This window comes from Anomaloglossus baeobatrachus, chromosome 4 (assembly GCF_048569485.1).
Source record: "Anomaloglossus baeobatrachus isolate aAnoBae1 chromosome 4, aAnoBae1.hap1, whole genome shotgun sequence".
Lineage (NCBI taxonomy): Eukaryota > Metazoa > Chordata > Amphibia > Anura > Aromobatidae > Anomaloglossus > Anomaloglossus baeobatrachus.
The window spans coordinates 503,984,981-504,004,985 of NC_134356.1; the positions used below are offsets into that span (position 1 = coordinate 503,984,981).

Genomic DNA, 20,005 nt, shown 5'->3' on the forward strand with positions numbered 1-20,005 from the left:
GAACTACTCCTATTATACTCCTCTCTCCCCAGGACTACTCCTCCTATTATACTCCTCTCTCCCCAGGACTACTCCTCCTATTATACATCTCTCCCCCCAGGACTACTCCTCCTATTATACTCCTCTCTCCCCATGACTACGCCTCCTATTATACTCCTCATATTATAGTTCTATTATACTCCTCTCTGAGGGGTGCGCACCATGGGGGGGATGAAGCAAGATGGGGGGTGCACAGCAAGGGGAGATGAAGCACGATGGGGGGGTGCGCAGCATGGGGGGATGAAGCACGATAGGGGTGTGCAGCATGGGGGATGGAGCATGATGGGGTTGCGCAGCATGGAGGATGGAGCACAATGGGGGTGCACAGCATGGGGGATGGGGGGTGCGCAGCATGGAGGATGGAGCACGATGGGGGTGCACACCTCCCCCCAAAACACACACACACACACACCGCCACACACAACACACCACACACACACTGGGAACCACAAACACCGCCCACTACACAGACAGCCACACACACAGATGTCGCACGCACACAACACCCAAACACCGTGGCACACACAAATATACGCACACACCGCGCAACACACACACACTGCACAAAACATACCTCCCCCAAAACACACACACGCACCCCACACACACACACCCACACAAACCGCGCAACACACACAGCCCCACACACACAACGCTGCAGACACACAGCGCTCCACAAACAACGCAACACACAAACAACACCGCTCTCACACCCCCCCACACCCAGACAACACCCAGAACATTTACAGCGCCCTACACAAACACATGGCATATAACAAAAATCATACATTAACTACACAATAAATTCTAGAATACCCGATGCGTTAGAATCGGGCCACCGTCTAGTATATATATATATATATATATGTATATATATATATACATATGTATATATTTATATATATATATATATATACAGTATATATATATATGTATATATATATATATATATATATATATATATACAGTTAGGTCCAGAAATATTTGGACAGTGACACAATTTTCGCGAGTTGGGCTCTGCATGCCACCACATTGGATTTGAAATGAAATTTCTACAACAGAATTCAAGTGCAGATTGTAACATTTAATTTGAAGGTTTGAATAAAAATATCTGATAGAAATTGTAGGAATTGTACACATTTCTTTACAAACACTCCACATTTTAGGAGGTCAAAAGTAATTGGACAAATAAACCAAACCCAAACAAAATATTTTTATTTTCAATATTTTGTTGCGAATCCTTTGGAGTCAATCGCTGCCTTAAGTCTGGAACCCATGGACATCACCAAACGCTGGGTTTCCACCTTCTTAATGCTTTGCCAGGCCTTTACAGCCGCAGCCTTCAGGTCTTGCTTGTTTGTGGGTCTTTCCGTCTTAAGTCTGGATTTGAGCAAGTGAAATGCATGCTCAATTGGGTTAAGATCTGGTGATTGACTTGGCCATTGCAGAATATTCCACTTTTTTGCACTCATGAACTCCTGGGTAGCTTTGGCTGTATGCTTGGGGTCATTGTCCATCTGTACTATGAAGCGCCGTCCGATCAACTTTGCGGCATTTGGCTGAATCTGGGCTGAAAGTATATCCCGGTACACTTCAGAATTCATCCGGCTACTCTTGTCTGCTGTTATGTCATCAACAAACACAAGTGACCCAGTGCCATTGAAAGCCATGCATGCCCATGCCATCACGTTGCCTCCACCATGTTTTACAGAGGATGTGGTGTGCCTTGGATCATGTGCCGTTCCCTTTCTTCTCCAAACTTTTTTCTTCCCATCATTCTGGTACAGGTTGATCTTTGTCTCATCTGTCCATAGAATACTTTTCCAGAACTGAGCTGGCTTCATGAGGTGTTTTTCAGCAAATTTAACTCTGGCCTGTCTATTTTTGGAATTGATGAATGGTTTGCATCTAGATGTGAACCCTTTGTATTTACTTTCATGGAGTCTTCTCTTTACTGTTGACTTAGAGACAGATACACCTACTTCACTGAGAGTGTTCTGGACTTCAGTTGATGTTGTGAACGGGTTCTTCTTCACCAAAGAAAGTATGCGGCGATCATCCACCACTGTTGTCATCCGTGGACGCCCAGGCCTTTTTGAGTTCCCAAGCTCACCAGTCAATTCCTTTTTTTCTCAGAATGTACCAGACTGTTGATTTTGCTACTCCAAGCATGTCTGCTATCTCTCTGATGGATTTTTTCTTTTTTTTCAGCCTCAGGATGTTCTGCTTCACCTCAATTGAGAGTTCCTTAGACAGCATGTTGTCTGGTCACAGCAACAACTTCCAAATGCAAAACCACACACCTGTAATCAACCCCAGACCTTTTAACTACTTCATTGATTATAGGTTAACGAGGGAGGCGCCTTCAGAGTTAATTGCAGCCCTTAGAGTCCCTTGTCCAATTACTTTTGGTCCCTTGAAAAAGAGGAGGCTATGCATTACAGAGCTATGATTCCTAAACCCTTTCTCCGATTTGGATGTGAAAACTCTCATATTGCAGCTGGGAGTGTGCACTTTCAGCCCATATTATATATATAATTGTATTTCTGAACATGTTTTTGTAAACAGCTAAAATAACAAAACTTGTGTCACTGTCCAAATATTTCTGGACCTAACTGTATATATGTGTAACACATTATAATTCACTTCACTTCTTACATGCTATAAAAAAAATACCAAAAGTAGTGAAATGCAAGTATCCTATGAACTGTTTATTTACATGCAACTTTTATTTTGAGTTATGATACCCTGATCATTGAAATAGTTACAAAGTAGAACGCTATAGGACAAATCTTCAGTGATTGAGAGGAGAAACGGGTTTAATGCCACACTGCTGCCAAACGAAAATACAGTTGATTATTAATAAACTTCTTCTATTTCATAGGTCTACGCATTTCGGGGATCCAGTCCCCCTTCTTTAAGACATGAAAGCAAAATCAACAATATACGGATCTACAGAAGGTTACACGTTGTGAGACTCATGTGGGATTAGTGGATGAGGGCAGGTATATCTCACCCCGGTATCGGTCCTATGTGACTTAGCCTGGTCAGGATCACCTGGCTACTAATGGATTAATGGGAGGTGAAGGACGGAGGTAAAAGGAATCTGGGAAGTTGGGGGAGGGTCTCCATCTGGGCAACACAGTAAGCCTGTCTGTGTAGGAGACACTTGTAAGTTGGAGCAATGCTTGATGTCTGTATGGTTTAGCTGGAAGGGAGAAGCCCTCCAGTTGGTAGTTAGGATATCATCCTGTATAGTTAGCGTTAGGATTTATTTTGTTGGTGTTTTTTTTCCTTTTGTTTATGCTTCACTGCAATAAACCTGGCCAAGCGTCAGTTACACCTTGAATTCGGCTGTCTGCCTGAGGTGAATACGTGCCCTTTGAACCCAGCAAAGGCGATCCCGGAGCGTGTTATCACATTGTGGTGGAGAATGCGGGCAGCACGTTAAAGCGCATCATAATGGATGACGTGGTGAAAGCGCTGGTACAATCCGCAGCTGTGCAGCAAGAGGCTAATCGCTTGATGTCGGCACAGTTGAAGGAACTGGTGGAATCGACGGTTAGAGACCGCCAACTTTTGCAGCAGGTGGCGCAGCGTCTGGCGACCGTACCTGAGAGTAATGCGGAGGCTGACCAGAGGGTGATTAATGTGAGTCGGTGCTGGCAGAAATTAACCACAGAGGACGATGTGGAAGCTTACCTGACCACGTTTGAACGGACGGCGGAGCGGGAAAAGTGGCCAAAGGAGCGATGGGCCAACTTGCTTGCACCGTTTCTGGCAGGTGAGGCCCAAAAAGCCTACTCTGATCTTGAGCCTGAAGCCGCGCACGACTTTGATAAACTAAAAGCCGAGATCCTTGCCCGGCTGGGAGTGACGACGGCCGTGCGAGCACAGAGAGTTCATCAATGGACTTATCAGCCCGATAAACCACCGCGGTCACAGATGTTTGACCTCATTCACTTGACCAAGAAATGGCTACAGCCCGAGGTTTTGACGGCGCCAGAGATGGTACAAAGAATCGTTCTTGATAAATACCTAAGAGCTCTACCGCCATCTCTGAGAAAGTGGGTAACCCATGGAAACCCCACGACAGCGGATCAGCTAGTGGATCTAGTGGAGCGTTATTCCTTGGCAGAAGGACTTATGGACGATGCTACACATCCTCGCTTTTCCCCTTCTCGACGAGGATCTGGTAAGACTGTTCCAGGGTCATGGGGAGGAGGAAAATATCCTAAGGCAGTGGAGGAGGAAAACAGGACTGCTGGCCCTGTGAGGGCTAAGATGCCAAACTATGGCCCGTGAGGTGTTTCCGCTGCCAGGAGGTGGGCCACATTGCTGCAAACTGGCCAGTAACTGCAGAACCGATGCAGTGCGATGTCACAGACTTTGAAAAACGCATGGCTATGGTTGCACGGGTAGTGTGTATTGCGGCATGTCAAGGCGATATGAAAAAACACCTGTGTGAAGTGTCCATTGATGGCAATACTGTTGTTGCACTATTAGACTCGGGAAGTGTGGTGACTCTGGTAAAGGCCAGTCTGGTAGCAGTCCCGATGGGACCGTCAGATAAATTTTCTGTGACATGTGTGCATGGAGACACCTGCTCGTACCTCACAACGGTCTCCTGCATTACTACGCCCTATGGGTCTGTGCATCATAAGGTGGGACTAGTACCAGCATTATTGCATGATATCATTTTGGGTAGGGATTTTCCCCACTTCTGGCAGTTGTGGGAGAACCAATTAGTACCCCAGGGTAGCCGCACGGATGATCCTTCTCCCACACCTTGTGTGGGCCCGGAGCCACTAGAGGATGCCCCACAAGAGGGTTCAGAGGAGGAATCCGCTGAAAACAACCCCCAGTTCCCCTTTTCAGTTCTGGCGGGTGATTCCGATGAACCCGGGGCAGAGGCGGACACGGGTGGCTGTCCCCCTTCCTCTTGGCTGAATTCGGAAGTCCAGAAAGATGACTTCCAAAGTGAGCAAATGAGAGATCCTACCCTTTCTCAGGCTAAAAAAAATGTTAAAATGATAAACGGGGTGCAGGTGGATGCAGGTACTAGGCTGTCTTACCCCTACATGGCACTGGAGAATGACTTTCTCTATCAGATAGAGAAGAAGGGGGATGACACAGTACAACGATTGGTTGTGCCGAGAGCCTACAGGCGGAGAGTGCTGGACCTGGCACACGAACACATGATGGGGGGACACCTGGGGGTCCAGAAAACTACCGAAAGGATATTACACTGTTTTGTTTGGCCAGGCATGCATCACGATATTCGCACCTATTGCGAGTCTTGTCCCGACTGCCAAATCTCTGCGCCTAGGCCCCGTTTCTGTAGCCCCTTAGTACCTCTGCCTATCATCGAGATCCCATTTGAGAGAATTGGGATGGATTTAGTTGGACCCCTCCCCAAGTCTGCACGAGGACACCAGCACATCCTTGTCATCTTGGATTATGCCACTCGTTACCCCGAGGCCATCCCTTTGCGTAACACGGCCACCAAGACCATTGCCAAGGAGCTGGTCCATGTGTTTAGTCGGGTTGGTGTCCCAAAACAAATACTCACAGACCAAGGAACCCCCTTTATGTCTAAAGTAATGAAAGAACTCTGCAGGCTGTTACAAATAGCACAGTTACGCACCTCCGTGTATCACCCTCAAACGGACGGACTGGTCGAACGGTTTAACAAAACTTTGAAACAGATGCTCCGTAAGGCGATAGACAAGGACGGGAAGAACTGGGACTACTTACTCCCGTATTTGCTTTTTGCCATCCGGGAGGTGCCCCAGTCTTCCACCGGGTTTTCTCCTTTCGAGCTTCTGTACGCCCGACGTCCCCGAGGACTGTTAGATATCACTAAAGAAACCTGGGAGGGACAGGTCACCCCGTTCAAAAGCGTAATAGACCATGTAACCCAAATGCAGGACCGTATTGTGGCTGTGATGCCCATCGTTAAAGAGCATATGATACAGGCTCAAGGAGCACAGAAAAGGATTTATGATAGGGGGGCCAAGATCCGTACTTTTGCACCCGGAGATAGGGTGTTGATCCTGGTCCCCACGGAGAAAGCAAATTTCTGGCAAAGTGGCAAGGCCCCTTTGAAATTAAGGAACGGGTGGGTGAGGTAAACTACAAAGTGTACCAGGCTGGTAATAGGAAGCCTGAACAGATTTATCATGTGAATCTGATAAAACCCTGGAAGGACCATCCTGCTCTGTCAGCAGGTCTGGCCCTTCCGGTCTGCAAGCAGACCATACCGGAGGTCGGGACTGCGGAAACTCTGTCCGAGCGGCAAAAGACGGACATCAAGCAGTTTGTAATCAACAATCACGAGTTTTTCTCGGAAAAGCCCGGGCAGACCACTCTCATTAAACATGACATCATGACATCATAACAGAGCATGGGGTAACAGTTCAGGTAAAGCCCTACCGAATACCGGAAGCTCGGCGGGAAGCTGTCTCCCGAGAAGTGAAGACCATGTTAGAGTTAGGTGTAATCGAGGAATCGCATAGCGCCTGGTCGAGTCCGATTGTGTTAATACCGAAACCAGATGGCTCCATTAGATTCTGCAATGACTTCAGGAGATTAAATGCGGTCTCCAAATTTGATGCATACCCTATGCCAAGGGTCGATAAATTAATAGATCGGCTTGGAAAAGCCCGGTATATCACGACCCTAGACTTAACGAAGGGCTATTGGCAGATCCCGCTAACAGAGGCCGCTAAAGAGAAAACTGCGTTTTCTACACCGGAAGGTTTATACCAGTATGTGTATATGCCGTTTGGACTACACGGGGCACCGGCAACCTTTCAAAGGTTGATGGACCGAGTCCTGAGGCCCCATAGGCAGTATGCTTCTGCGTATTTGGATGACATAGTCATATACAGCCTGGACTGGGAGACGCACCTCCAGAAACTAGAGGCCGTGATTGAGGACCTGCGGGAGGCGGGTCTAACAGCAAACCCCAAGAAATGTCATATCGGGCTGGAAGAAGCCCGGTATTTGGGATACGTAATTGGGAGGGGAATTGTTAAACCCCAGATTGACAAGATACAAGCCATTCAGAACTGGCCGCAACCAGTCAACAAGAAGCAGGTGAGAGCTTTTTTGGGAATAGTCGGCTACTACCGACGGTTCATTCCCAATTTTGCGGCTACCGCTGTTCCCCTGACGGACCTTACCAAAGGGAAAGACTCTGTCATGATCAAATGGACCTCGGCAGCCGAAGAAGCCTTCCATAACTTAAAACTAGCTCTTTGCTCTCAACCTGTGCTAATGACTCCTGACTTCCGCAGCGAGTTCGTGGTCCAAACGGACGCTTCTGATGCCGGTATAGGGGCTGTATTGTCACAACTGAAGGACGGAGAGGAACATCCGGTCCTTTATCTTAGTCGGAAGCTTAATAAGCATGAACGCAACTATGCCATAGTGGAAAAAGAATGCTTAGCCATTAAGTGGGCTCTAGAGTCCCTTAAATATTACTTGATTGGAAGGAAGTTCCGGCTGATCACTGACCATGCCCCTCTCAAGTGGATGCACTTGAATAGGGAACGGAATGGCCGAGTGACCCGGTGGTTCCTTGCACTTCAGGCCTACCGTTTTACAGTGGAGCACCGCCCGGGGGTGCAGATGGGGAATGCTGACGCCCTGTCTCATGTGCACTGTTTTGTGGGTGCTGTTGCTCAGCTGCAGTGGTCTGAGCAGAGGGGGGGGATATGTGAGACTCATGTGGGATTAGTGGATGAGGGCAGGTATATCTCACCCCGGTATCGGTCCTATGTGACTTAGCCTGGTCAGGATCACCTGGCTACTAATGGATTAATGGGAGGTGAAGGATGGAGGTAAATGGAATCTGGGAAGTTGGGGGAGGGTCTCCATCTGGGCAACACAGTAAGCCTGTCTGTGTAGGAGACACTTGTAAGTTGGAGCAATGCTTGATGTCTGTATGGTATAGCTGGAAGGGAGAAGCCCTCCAGTTGGTAGTTAGGATATCATCCTGTATAGTTAGCGCCGGACAGGCAAGGATTTATTTTGTTAGTGTTTTTTTTCCTTTTGTTTATGCTTCACTGCAATAAACCTGGCCAAGCGTCAGTTACACCTTGAATTCGGCTGTCTGCCTGAGGTGAATACGTGCCCTTTGAACCCAGCAAAGGCGATCCCGGAGCGTGTTATCACAACGTATATATAAATATGACACAAATAGAGAGACTACCTACTGAAATTAAAAAAAAAACGGCGGGCAAAGCAACTGCCTCTATGACACAGCATTTTTTACAATAAAGATTTTCACATAATCTAATTAATTAAAATTTCATATGTTCTAACAAGGTTGTAATAAAAGAATAAATACAAAAATTATAAAGAAAAAAAAACATAAAAAAAGGAGGAGGGGATTAGAACCCTGGTATCCTGCATCTATATGGGCTCTATCTTGATTGTATTACCTTGCATGCACCACAACATCAGTGTAAAGATCAACAATAAAATATGTATATGATATATAATGAATAAAATATAATTAATAAATAATTATAATATATGATAGGACAAATCTTGACAGCGATTAAAGAAACAAAAGAAAGTGATATACAATATTATTACACATATTACCTGGATGAAAATGTCTTTGACATCATGTGGAATACTGCAGAATAAAGCTACAAAAGTGTCTGAGATCCGGTCAAAGAGATAATCTTGCTCAATTTGCTGAGGCTGATGGAAACAATGGTAAAGAATTATACAAATTATTACCTATAAAAAAAAATGGACTTTTGATTAATGATATAAAAGCTAAACCACAAAAAGAGGAATTCAATTTTCCCCCAAAAAATTAAAGAATAATTTACAGCAACAAAAAGGCAAAAGTGCTTACCTGCCCAGGCCACAGAATCTAATGCACTAACAGGATGCAGCAAAACCCCTTAATAAAGATGGAGGCAACAGATGCAAAACATTGATGGAGCATCCACACACACACACTGCCAATGCATGGAGGAGGTGATTGCTTAGTATTAAAATTACACACAAATAGCTTGTATAGGGTGCCGTTTACACATGTGGGTGAACAGTGTCTGGCTTACAGCCTATTAGTGACGCCCTTACTATTAGACTAGGTGGGCTGCCCAGCACTATATAAAGGGGGCTTTACATGCTGCGATATCGCTAACGATTTATCGTCGGGGTCACTGTGACGCACATCCGGCGTCGTTAGAGACATTGCAGCGTGTAACACGTACGAGCGACCTTAAACGATCGCAAAAGAGACAAAAATCGTTGTTTTTGGAGAGGTCGTCCAAACACCAAAAATTGTTGTCTCGTACGTAGCGATGTTGTTCGTCGTTCCTGCGGCATCACACATCGCTATGTGTGACACCGCAGGAGCGACGAACATCTCCTTACCTGCCTCCACCGGCAATGAGGAAGGAAGGGGGTGGGCGGGATGTTACGTCCCGCTCATCTCCATCCCTCCGCTTCTGTTGGACGGCTGCCGTGTGATGTCGCTGTGACGCCATACAATCCGGCCCCCTAGAAAGGAGGCGGATCGCCGTCCAGAGCGACGTCGCAGGGCAGGTAAGTCCATGTGATGGGTGTAAGCGATGTTGTGCGCCACGGGCAACGATTTGCCCGTAACGCACAACCGAAAGGGGCGGGTACGCTCGCTAGCGATATCGGTACCGATATCGCAGCGTGTAAAGTACCCTTAAGTCCACCACACAGGAATGGAGACCCTAGTTTACAAGGCCTACAGTAATGGGCTTACCTGCATCCTGTAAAAAATATATGATACATGCAAAAAAATATATCAAATATATATGAGGTGTTCGTTAATATTTTGGCCAAAATACACAAGCTCGCAACCCAAACGTCATGGGTCCACATGTCGTGTGAGACATGAGGACCCTTGACGTTTGGGTGACGAGCCAAAATATTAACTAATACCTCATATATATTTTATTTTATTTTTTTGCACGTATAATATATTTTTTAGAGGATGCAGCTAAACCCATTACTGAAGGCCTTGTAAACTGGGGTCTCTGTTCATGTGTGGTGCACTTATATAGTGGTGGGCAGCCCGCCTAATCAAATAGTAAGGGCGTCACTAATAGGCTGTAAGCCAGACACGGTGCACCTATATGTATGAATGGCGTACTATACGAGCTATTTGTGTGCAATTTTAACACTAAGCAATCACACCCTCCATGGATTGGCAGTTTGTGAGTGGTTGCTACATAAGTGTTGTGCACCTGTGTTGCCTCTATCTTTGTTAAGGGGTTTTGCTGCTTCCTGTTAGTGCATTTGATTTTGTGGCCTGAGCAGGTAAACACTGTTGTCCTTGAGGTTTGATTAATATTTAATTTTTACTTTCTGTAAGCATTATACAGCATAATGGTTTTCCTATTCTCTTAATTTATACTTTTCTTTAAATCAGTGTTCCCAAAATCATGCCCTCAAGAGCCACCAACAGATCATGTTTTCAGGATTTTACTAGCCTTGTCCACGTGAAATTTCCATCATCTGTGCAACATTAAGAGAATCCTGGAAACATGCACAATTGGTGGCTCTTGATTACTGGAGTTGGGGAACACTGCTTTAAAGGGAATCTTGAAGGGATGAAATCCTACTGATAACTATTTATATGTGCATGTAGCTCTTTCAAAGACAAGTCTAGGAACATCTTTATATGTCCAAAGATCAGTTGCTGAATTGATTTGCGCATGATGCTGAAGAGCTCTGGTAGATCTGTCATTCCACCTCTATACCCCACCCAACACGTCCTCCCGCTTGACTGACTGCCTCTACGCTGTATGACACATTAGTCATCAGTCAAGCAGAAGGAGACAACACTGGGCAGGGAATAGAGCTGGAGTGACAGAAACATCAGATCTACAAACAGCCCTTCAGCTTCTTTTACATAATAGTTGAAACACTGATTTCTCATTAATAGAGCAATGGACTGGCAGTTTAAATGTAATTCTGAAATTGTCTATGAAAGTCTTACATAAACATTTGGGGTGTGAAATTCTGCTGACACATTCACTTTAAAGGTATTGTATATTCTGAAAAAAAAATAGTATTGAAAAGCACAGATCCCATAAAATTAATTTTCTACAATTTTACAAACCTGCCTTTGTGTTTATTTTCCTTTCTCACAAGTTGTTCATTCTGTGTTTGCCCAATAAAAAAAACTGCTGCCCTTCCTTTTGTGTTGGGATGTCATTAACTTATGTGATTGCGCTGGTGGGTCTTCCCACTTTCCATTTTCTTTCTGCTGTGCATTATTCCTCCCCTGCTGCCAGATCCACCTTCACCACTAGCTGTGTAACAATATAACATCTCCATTGAACTCTGACTTGGCCCCTTCATCCTCCCTACGTATACCTTTTAGCTATGTCACATTATCAACTGCATAAAGTTCAGAACAATAAACCTAAGACTCTGTATGTGATAAAACAATCATTGAGCACCCCTTAAAGGGGTTGATCTAAGAACAAAGTACATTTTAACTCCTTCACCCCTGAGCCTGTCTTTACCTTCCTGACTAGGCCAAAATTTACAATTCTGACAAGTGTCAGTTTATAAGGTAATAACTCTGGAATGCTTCAGTATTTTTTAGTCATTTTGAGAATGTTTTTTCGTAACACATTCTACTTCATGTTAGTGGTAAATTTTGGCTGATATGATTTGCATTTATTTATGAATATATCTAAAAATTTACATCAAATTTGAAAACATAGAAATATTTGAACTTTTTATTTTTATGCCCTTAAACCAGATATCTACATAGTGTATATCACACAAAATCATCAATGAATAACATTTGCCACATGTCTACTTTAAATGAGCATTATATTGTTAGGAAGTTATAAAGGTTAAAAGTTTATCAGCAGTTTTTCATTTTTCCCAAAAAGTTTACAAAACTATTTTTTTAGAGACCACATCACATTTGAAGTCACTTTGAGGGGCCCATGTGACCAAAAAAACCCCAAAGGTGACATCATTTTAAAAATTGCACCCCTAAAAGAGTTCAAAACCACATTATGGAAGATTATGAACCCTTTTAGGTGCTTCACAGGAATTAAAACAATGTGGAAGGAAAAAATAAAACTTTTACTTTTTCCCACAAAAATGTTACTTTAGCCCCAATTTTTTTATTTTCACAAGAGTACTAGGAGGAAAAGCACTGTACTATATGTTGTGCAATTTCTTCCGAGTACACCGATATCATTATATAGGAAGGAAAACAACTGTTTGGGTGCACGGTAGGTCGGAAATGAAAAGGAGCACAATTTAACTTAACCCTGATGTGCATAAACAATCGAAACTTCCTACAAGTGGCCCCATTTTGGAAACATTGTAGTGCCAAATACATTGTTCCCAGCTCATGCTTGTGGAGCCACGTACCTATAATTTAAGTGAGCTCCCCACCCTATATTAATATCAAACATGTGGCTGCTAAGTGTGGTTTAGGCATATGGGGCTCAGAAGGAAGTGGGGCATTTGGACATAGGGGTGCAGAATTCGCTAGATTTATTCTGGTAGGAGAGATGTCGCTTCTCCAGAAACTTTATGCTACCAGTAACTTGGACAGCCCCTAAATTTCTGTTTAATGGTGGAGGTCAAGTTTTTGTAGGTTGAGTTTTAGCTATTATTGGTGGCATTTTGGTGTAAAAAAAATTTTAGATTAGTTCACATGTATCGAATGTTGTGATGAGCGAGCACTACCATGCTTGGGTGCTCGGTAACTGTAACAAGTAGTAGGATGCTCGGATGGGCACGACTCATGAACCAAGTATAATGGAAGTCAATGGGGAACTCAAGTATTTTTCCAGAACATCTTCTTACATCAGAGTTTCCATCTAAATACATGATTCAGGTGAAGCAACTGATGGATCCATTCACTAATGAGGCAGACAGTGACTCTAGACTTCGTTTGGTCTCTGTTCAGTAGTGTCCAGCCTTTAAGAGGTGCACACACGTGTGGCCATCTGCATTTTTGTATATGCTTAATAAGAGCTGCACCAGTGGATCATAGGCCAGACAGGGTCTACAGTGTCAACATTTGCCCTATTATAAGGAAACTTCCGCTGGGAGTTCTGTCTGGATCAAGTATTTCAGAGAATTACAAAAAAAAACCTGATGCAAAGGTATAAATGTGAGCCGAACCTTACTGTGATCATAAGGAGGCAGAATAAAAATTTCAACAGCAGGTAAAGAATTAGTTTGATTTATTTTTTTTACGCTGTTCCTCTTTAAATGTAAGTGATTAAACTACTTTATTCTTCGGGTTGGTGTGATTACAGAAAAACCTACCAGACATATTTTTTTTTTAGGTTTGGTTACTATCACACCTAAAAAAATGACTCTTTTATAAAAAAAAATGACATTGCAATATCTTGAGAGTTGTATTTTTTCTGCATTTCTGTGAAGGCTTGTTTATTGAGGGACAAGTTCACATTTTTATTGGTACCAATTTCAGGAATGTTTTTTGATTACATTATATTTTGATTTTTAGTAGGGAGAATGAACATAAAACTGAAATTCAGAAATTGTTTTGAGGGTCAGGTCAGTACGTTTACAGCGATACCATGGTAATATCATTATTTAATGTTTTACACAATAAAAACTATTTTCTAGAAAAAATAATTGTTTTTGCATGCCTATATACTGAGAACTACAGTCAGGGCCAGAAATATTTGGACAGTGACACAAGTTTTGTTATTTTAGCTGTTTACAAAAACATGTTCAGAAATACAATTTTATATATATAATATGGGCTGAAAGTGCACACTCCCAGCTGCAATATGAGAGTTTTCACATCCAAATCAGAGAAAGGGTTTAGGAATCATAGCTCTGTAATGCATAGCCTCCTCTTTTTCAAGGGACCAAAAGTAATTGGACAAGGGACTCTAAGGGCTGCAATTAACTCTGAAGGCGTCTCCCTCGTTAACCTGTAATCAATGAAGTAGTTAAAAGGTCTGGGGTTGATTACAAGTGTGTGGTTTTGCATTTGGAAGCTGTTGCTGTGACCAGACAACATGCGGTCTAAGGAACTCTCAATTGAGGTGAAGCAGAACATCCTGAGGCTGAAAAAAAAGAAAAAATCCATCAGAGAGATAGCAGACATGCTTGGAGTAGCAAAATCAACAGTCGGGTACATTCTGAGAAAAAAGGAATTGACTGGTGAGCTTGGGAACTCAAAAAGACCTGGGCGTCCACGGATGACAACAGTGGTGGATGATCGCCGCATACTTTCTTTGGTGAAGAAGAACCCGTTTACAACATCAACTGAAGTCCAGAACACTCTCAGTGAAGTAGGTGTATCTGTCTCTAAGTCAACAGTAAAGAGAAGACTCCATGAAAGTAAATACAAAGGGTTCACATCTAGATGCAAACCATTCATCAATTCCAAAAAATAGACAGGCCAGAGTTAAATTTGCTGAAAAACACCTCATGAAGCCAGCTCAGTTCTGGAAAAGTATTCTATGGACAGATGAGACAAAGATCAACCTGTACCAGAATGATGGGAAGAAAAACGATTGGAGAAGAAAGGGAACGGCACATGATCCAAGGCACACCACATCCTCTGTAAAACATGGTGGAGGCAACGTGATGGCATGGGCATGCATGGCTTTCAATGGCACTGGGTCACTTGTGTTTATTGATGACATAACAGCAGACAAGAGTAGCTGGATGAATTCTGAAGTGTACAGGGATATACTTTCAGCCCAGATTCAGCCAAATGCCGCAAAGTTGATCGGACGGCGCTTCATAGTACAGATGGACAATGACCCCAAGCATACAGCCAAAGCTACCCAGGAGTTCATGAGTGCAAAAAAGTGGAACATTCTGCAATGGCCAAGTCAATCACCAGATCTTAACCCAATTGAGCATGCATTTCACTTGCTCAAATCCAGACTTAAGACGGAAAGACCCACAAACAAGCAAGACCTGAAGGCTGCAGCTGTAAAGGCCTGGCAAAGCATTAAGAAGGAGGAAACCCAGCGTTTGGTGATGTCCATGGGTTCCAGACTTAAGGCAGTGATTGCCTCCAAAGGATTCGCAACAAAATATTGAAAATAAAAATATTTTGTTTGGGTTTGGTTTATTTGTCCAATTACTTTTGACCTCCTAAAATGTGGAGTGTTTGTAAAGAAATGTGTACAATTCCAACAATTTCTATCAGATATTTTTGTTCAAACTTTCAAATTAAACGTTACAATCTGCACTTGAATTCTGTTGTAGAGGTTTCATTTCAAATCCAATGTGGTGGCATGCAGAGCCCAACTCGCGAAAATTGTGTCACTGTCCAAATATTTCTGGACCTAACTGTATAATGGTGCTTTCTAGTGATGAGCGAGCATGCTTGTCACTACTCGGTACTCGCACGAGTATCGCTGTACTCGGGCTGCTCGGCGGGGACCGAGTAATCTCGCGATACTCGTGCTGTACTCGTGGTCTTCATTTCTGCATGTTGGCGCTCTTTTGAGAGCCAGCCCTCATGCAGGGATTGGCTGGCAGACCACTGCAATGCCACAGCCCTGTTAGTTGTGGAATTGCAGTGATTGGCCGGCCTGCACAGCGTGACCGAGCCTTTATATCGGCCGGCGCGCTGTGCTCTGCTCACAACTATCCAGACAGTCAGTGCAGGGAGAGTGTCGCTGATTCAGGGAAAGCTTTGCGGCCCTTTATAGTTAGTTCCGGAGCAGGGCTGCAAACAGTGTGACCAGAAGTCCTTCTCAGGACTATTCTAGTTGTATACAGGCAGGCAGGGTATAGCCAGGTCGGAGTACAGTAGCAGAGTCCTTCTCAGGACTATTGTTGCTATATACAGGCAGGGTATAGCCAGGTCGGAATACAGGCTAGTGACCAGAAGAGTCCTTGTCAGGACTATTGTAGCAGTATACAGGCAGGCAGGCAGGGTAGTGGTGACCGTATACCAGCCTTCATCATATCTGGGGCTGGTGTACACAGTGTAAAACAGTCCAGATAGTGTCAGACTTCTCAGTAATTGTCGCTCCTAAAAACCAGTTAGGTTCTTATTGCGTCCGTGCTTGCATTTAAAAACAGCACGTGTGTGGCAGTCAGTGGCAGCGTACAGGTGCGCGTTTTGCACAAACTATTATATAACGCACAAGTCTAGTGTATAATAATACACGTCAGTCAGCAGTGTCTGATAGTGTCAGACTTCTCAGTAATTGTCGCTCCTAAAAACCAGTTAGGTTCTTATTGCGTCCGTGCTTGCATTTAAAAACAGCACGTGTGTGGCAGTCAGTGGCAGCGTACAGGTGCGCGTTTTGCACAAACTATTATATAACGCACAAGTCTAGTGTATAATACACGTCAGTCAGCAGTGTCTGATAGTGTCAGACTTCTCAGTAATTGTCGCTCCTAAAAACCAGTTAGGTTCTTATTGCGTCCGTGCTTGCATTTAAAAACAGCACGTGTGTGGCAGTCGGTGGCAGGGTACAGGTGCGCGTTTTGCACAAACTATTATATAACGCACAAGTCTAGTGTATAATACACGTCAGTCAGCAGTGTCTGATAGTGTCAGACTTCTCAGTAATTGTCGCTCCTAAAAACCAGTTAGGTTCTTATTGCGTCCGTGCTTGCATTTAAAAACAGCACGTGTGTGGCAGTCGGTGGCAGGGTACAGGTGCGCGTTTTGCACAAACTATTATATAACGCACAAGTCTAGTGTATAATAATACACGTCAGTCAGCAGTGTCTGAAAGTGTCAGACTTCTCAGTAATTGTCGCTCCTAAAAACCAGTTAGGTTCTTATTGCGTCCGTGCTTGCATTTAACAACAGCACGTGTGTGGCAGTCGGTGGCAGGGTACAGGTGCGCGTTTTGCACAAACTATTATATAACGCACAAGTCTAGTGTATAATACACGTCAGTTAGCAGTGTCTGATAGTGTCAGACTTCTCAGTAATTGTCGCTCCTAAAAACCAGTTAGGTTCTTATTGCGTCCGTGCTTGCATTTAAAAACAGCATGTGTGTGGCAGTCGGTGGCAGGGTACAGGTGCGCGTTTTGCACAAACTATTATATAACGCACAAGTCTAGTGTATAATACACGTCAGTCAGCAGTGTCTGATAGTGTCAGACTTCTCAGTAATTGTCGCTCCTAAAAACCAGTTAGGTTCTTATTGCGTCCGTGCTTGCATTTAAAAACAGCACGTGTGTGGCAGTCGGTGGCAGGGTACAGGTGCGCGTTTTGCACAAACTATTATATAACGCACAAGTCTAGTGTATAATACACGTCAGTCAGCAGTGTCTGATAGTGTCAGACTTCTCAGTAATCGTCGCTCCTAAAAACCAGTTAGGTTCTTATTGCGTCCGTGCTTGCATTTAAAAACAGCACGTGTGTGGCAGTCGGTGGCAGGGTACAGGTGCGCGTTTTGCACAAACTATTATATAACGCACAAGTCTAGTGTATAATACACGTCAGTCAGCAGTGTCTGATAGTGTCAGACTTCTCAGTAATTGTCGCTCCTAAAAACCAGTTAGGTTCTTATTGCGTCCGTGCTTGCATTTAAAAACAGCATGTGTGTGGCAGTCGGTGGCAGCGTCAGGCTCCATATTGTCCCTGGATAGAGACGTGCATGATGGCCTGTAAACATGAAGGCCCATTGTAAGGAAGTGGGTCTATTGTAGTATAGCCCTTAGGCAGGGCAGCCAAAAATTGGGAGGCTCCACGTTGTCCCTGGATAGAGACGTGCATGAGGGCCTGTAAACCTGAAGTGCCCATTGGAAGGAAGTGGGTCTATTGTAGTATAGCCCTTAGGCAGGGCAGCCAAAAATTGGGAGGCTCCACGTTGTCCCTGGGTAGAGACGTGCATGAGGGCCTGTAAACCTGAAGTGCCCATTGGAAGGAAGTGGGTCTATTGTAGTATAGCCCTTAGGCAGGGCAGCCAAAAATTGGGAGGCTCCACGTTGTCCCTGGGTAGAGACGTGCATGACGGCCTCAAAACATTGTTCCCATTGCAAAGGAGCGGGTCTCCTGTCGTTGTAATGTCCATTCTGCAAAGAATGGGCGAAAAAATTTACCACTGGGGGTATACCTGAAACAAAGGCCTAAGTATTGCAATTTGTAACGGTCATCATCATGGTGGCGCATGAGGAGAAGGAGGAGCAGTCCAGCGATTATCCAAAGTCCAGAAGTGTGTACCCATGGGTGAGTGGAGGTACATGGCAAACTTTAAATTCCGCTCTCATTTGCTGGTGGTGTGGTGAAGTCTGGCCCAATCCAACCCTTGTTCATCTTGATCAGAGTCAGCCTGTCAGCATTTTCAGTTGACAGGCGGGTGCGTTTATCTGTAATGATTCCACCTGCGGCACTAAAAACACGCTCTGACAAAACGCTAGCAGCAGGGCAGGCCAGGACTTCCAAGGCGTAGAGAGCCAATTCATGCCACGTGTCCAGCTTGGATACCCAATAATTGTAAGGCACAGAGGAATGTCGGAGCACAGTTGTTCGATCTGCAAGGTACTCCTTCAGCATCTGGGCAAACTTAGGATTTCTTGTGGCACTACCCCGCACCTCAGGGGCTGTGGTACGTGAGGGGCTGAGAAAACTGTCCCACATCTTAAAGACTGTTCTCCTACCTCTGGCGGATTGGACTTGTGCCTCTCTCGGCTGTACGCCTCGGTTGTCCACTGATTCATGACCTATGCCGCTAGCGTTTTGTGAGGGGAATGCTTTGCCTACTTCCGTGACTATGGCCTTCTGGAACTGCTGCATTTTGCCTGACCTCTCCGCCTCGGGAATAAGAGACATAAAGTTCTCCTTTTAGCGTGGGTCTAACAGTGTTACCAACCAGTAATGATTGTCGGCCAAGATGTTCTTAACGCGAGGGTCACGAGACAGGCAGCTTACCATAAAGTCAGCCATGTGTGCCAGACTCTTAACAGCCATCACTTCAGTATCCTGACCAACACGATGACTGAACATGCTGTCCTCCTCCTCCTCCTCCTCATCATCTACCCTGTCCTCTGGCCAGCCACGCTGAACCGAGGATATGACTGCATGTCATATCCTCAATTTGGCCAGAGAGTTGCTCCATGTCTTCATCCTCCTCCTCGTCATAGTCCTCCACTGCACGTTGTGATGAGACGAGGCTGGGCTGTGTGTTATCATCACCCACACCCACTACTGTTTCTTGCTCAAACTCATCGCGCTCCGCCTGCAATGCATCATGGTTGTTTTTTGAGCAGAGACCATTTTAGAAGGCAGAGAAGCGGTATGGTGACGCTAATAATGTCGTCATCGCCGCTCACCATCTTGGTGGAGTCCTCAAAGTTTTGGCGGATGGTGCATAGGTCGGACATCCATCTCCACTCCTCAGGTGTTATGTGTGGAGTTTGACCCATTTCCCGACGGCTTAGGTGATGCAGGTACTCAACAACTGCCCTCTTCTGCTCACATATCCTGACCAACTTGTGCAGAGTTGAATTCCAACGCGTGGGGACATCACACACCAGTCTGTGTGCCGGAAGATGCAAACGGCGTCTTAAGCCGGCAAGGCCGGCTGAAGCAGTAGGTGACTTTCGAAAATGTGCAGACAGGCGGCGAACTTTTACCAGCAGATCAGACAGCTCTGAGTATGACTTTAGAAACCGCTGAACCACGAGGTTGAGCACATGGGCCACGCATGGAACATGTGTCAGCTGGCCTCGCCTCAAAGCCGCCACCAGGTTCCGGCCATTGTCACACACGACCTTTCCTGGCTTTAGGTTCAGAGTTGTGAGCCAGTGATCTGCCTGCTGTTTCAGAGCTGTCCACACCTCTTCTGCATTGTGGGGTTTGTCACCTATGCAGATTAGCTTCAGCACTGCCTGTTGCCGCTTCGCCGAGGCAGTGCTGCAGTGCTTCTGTGTCGCCCTGGACAAGCCAGGGGCCACAGAGCACAACACTTAAACACCCCACACTCCCTGCAGGCATATCATAGTCAAAACA

The 20,005-nt window shown here is 44.9% G+C and overlaps 1 protein-coding gene across 1 annotated transcript in view; it reads right to left on the minus strand.

Annotated features, from left to right (window-relative positions):
- The window catches only part of FAM227B (family with sequence similarity 227 member B), a 756,766-nt gene that overhangs the window by 608,263 nt on the left and 128,498 nt on the right, over positions 1-20,005 (minus strand). The window contains exon 10 of the mRNA XM_075345811.1: positions 8,656-8,757. Within this exon, the coding sequence (XP_075201926.1) occupies positions 8,656-8,757 (102 nt within the window). The remainder of the gene's footprint in view (positions 1-8,655; positions 8,758-20,005) is intronic.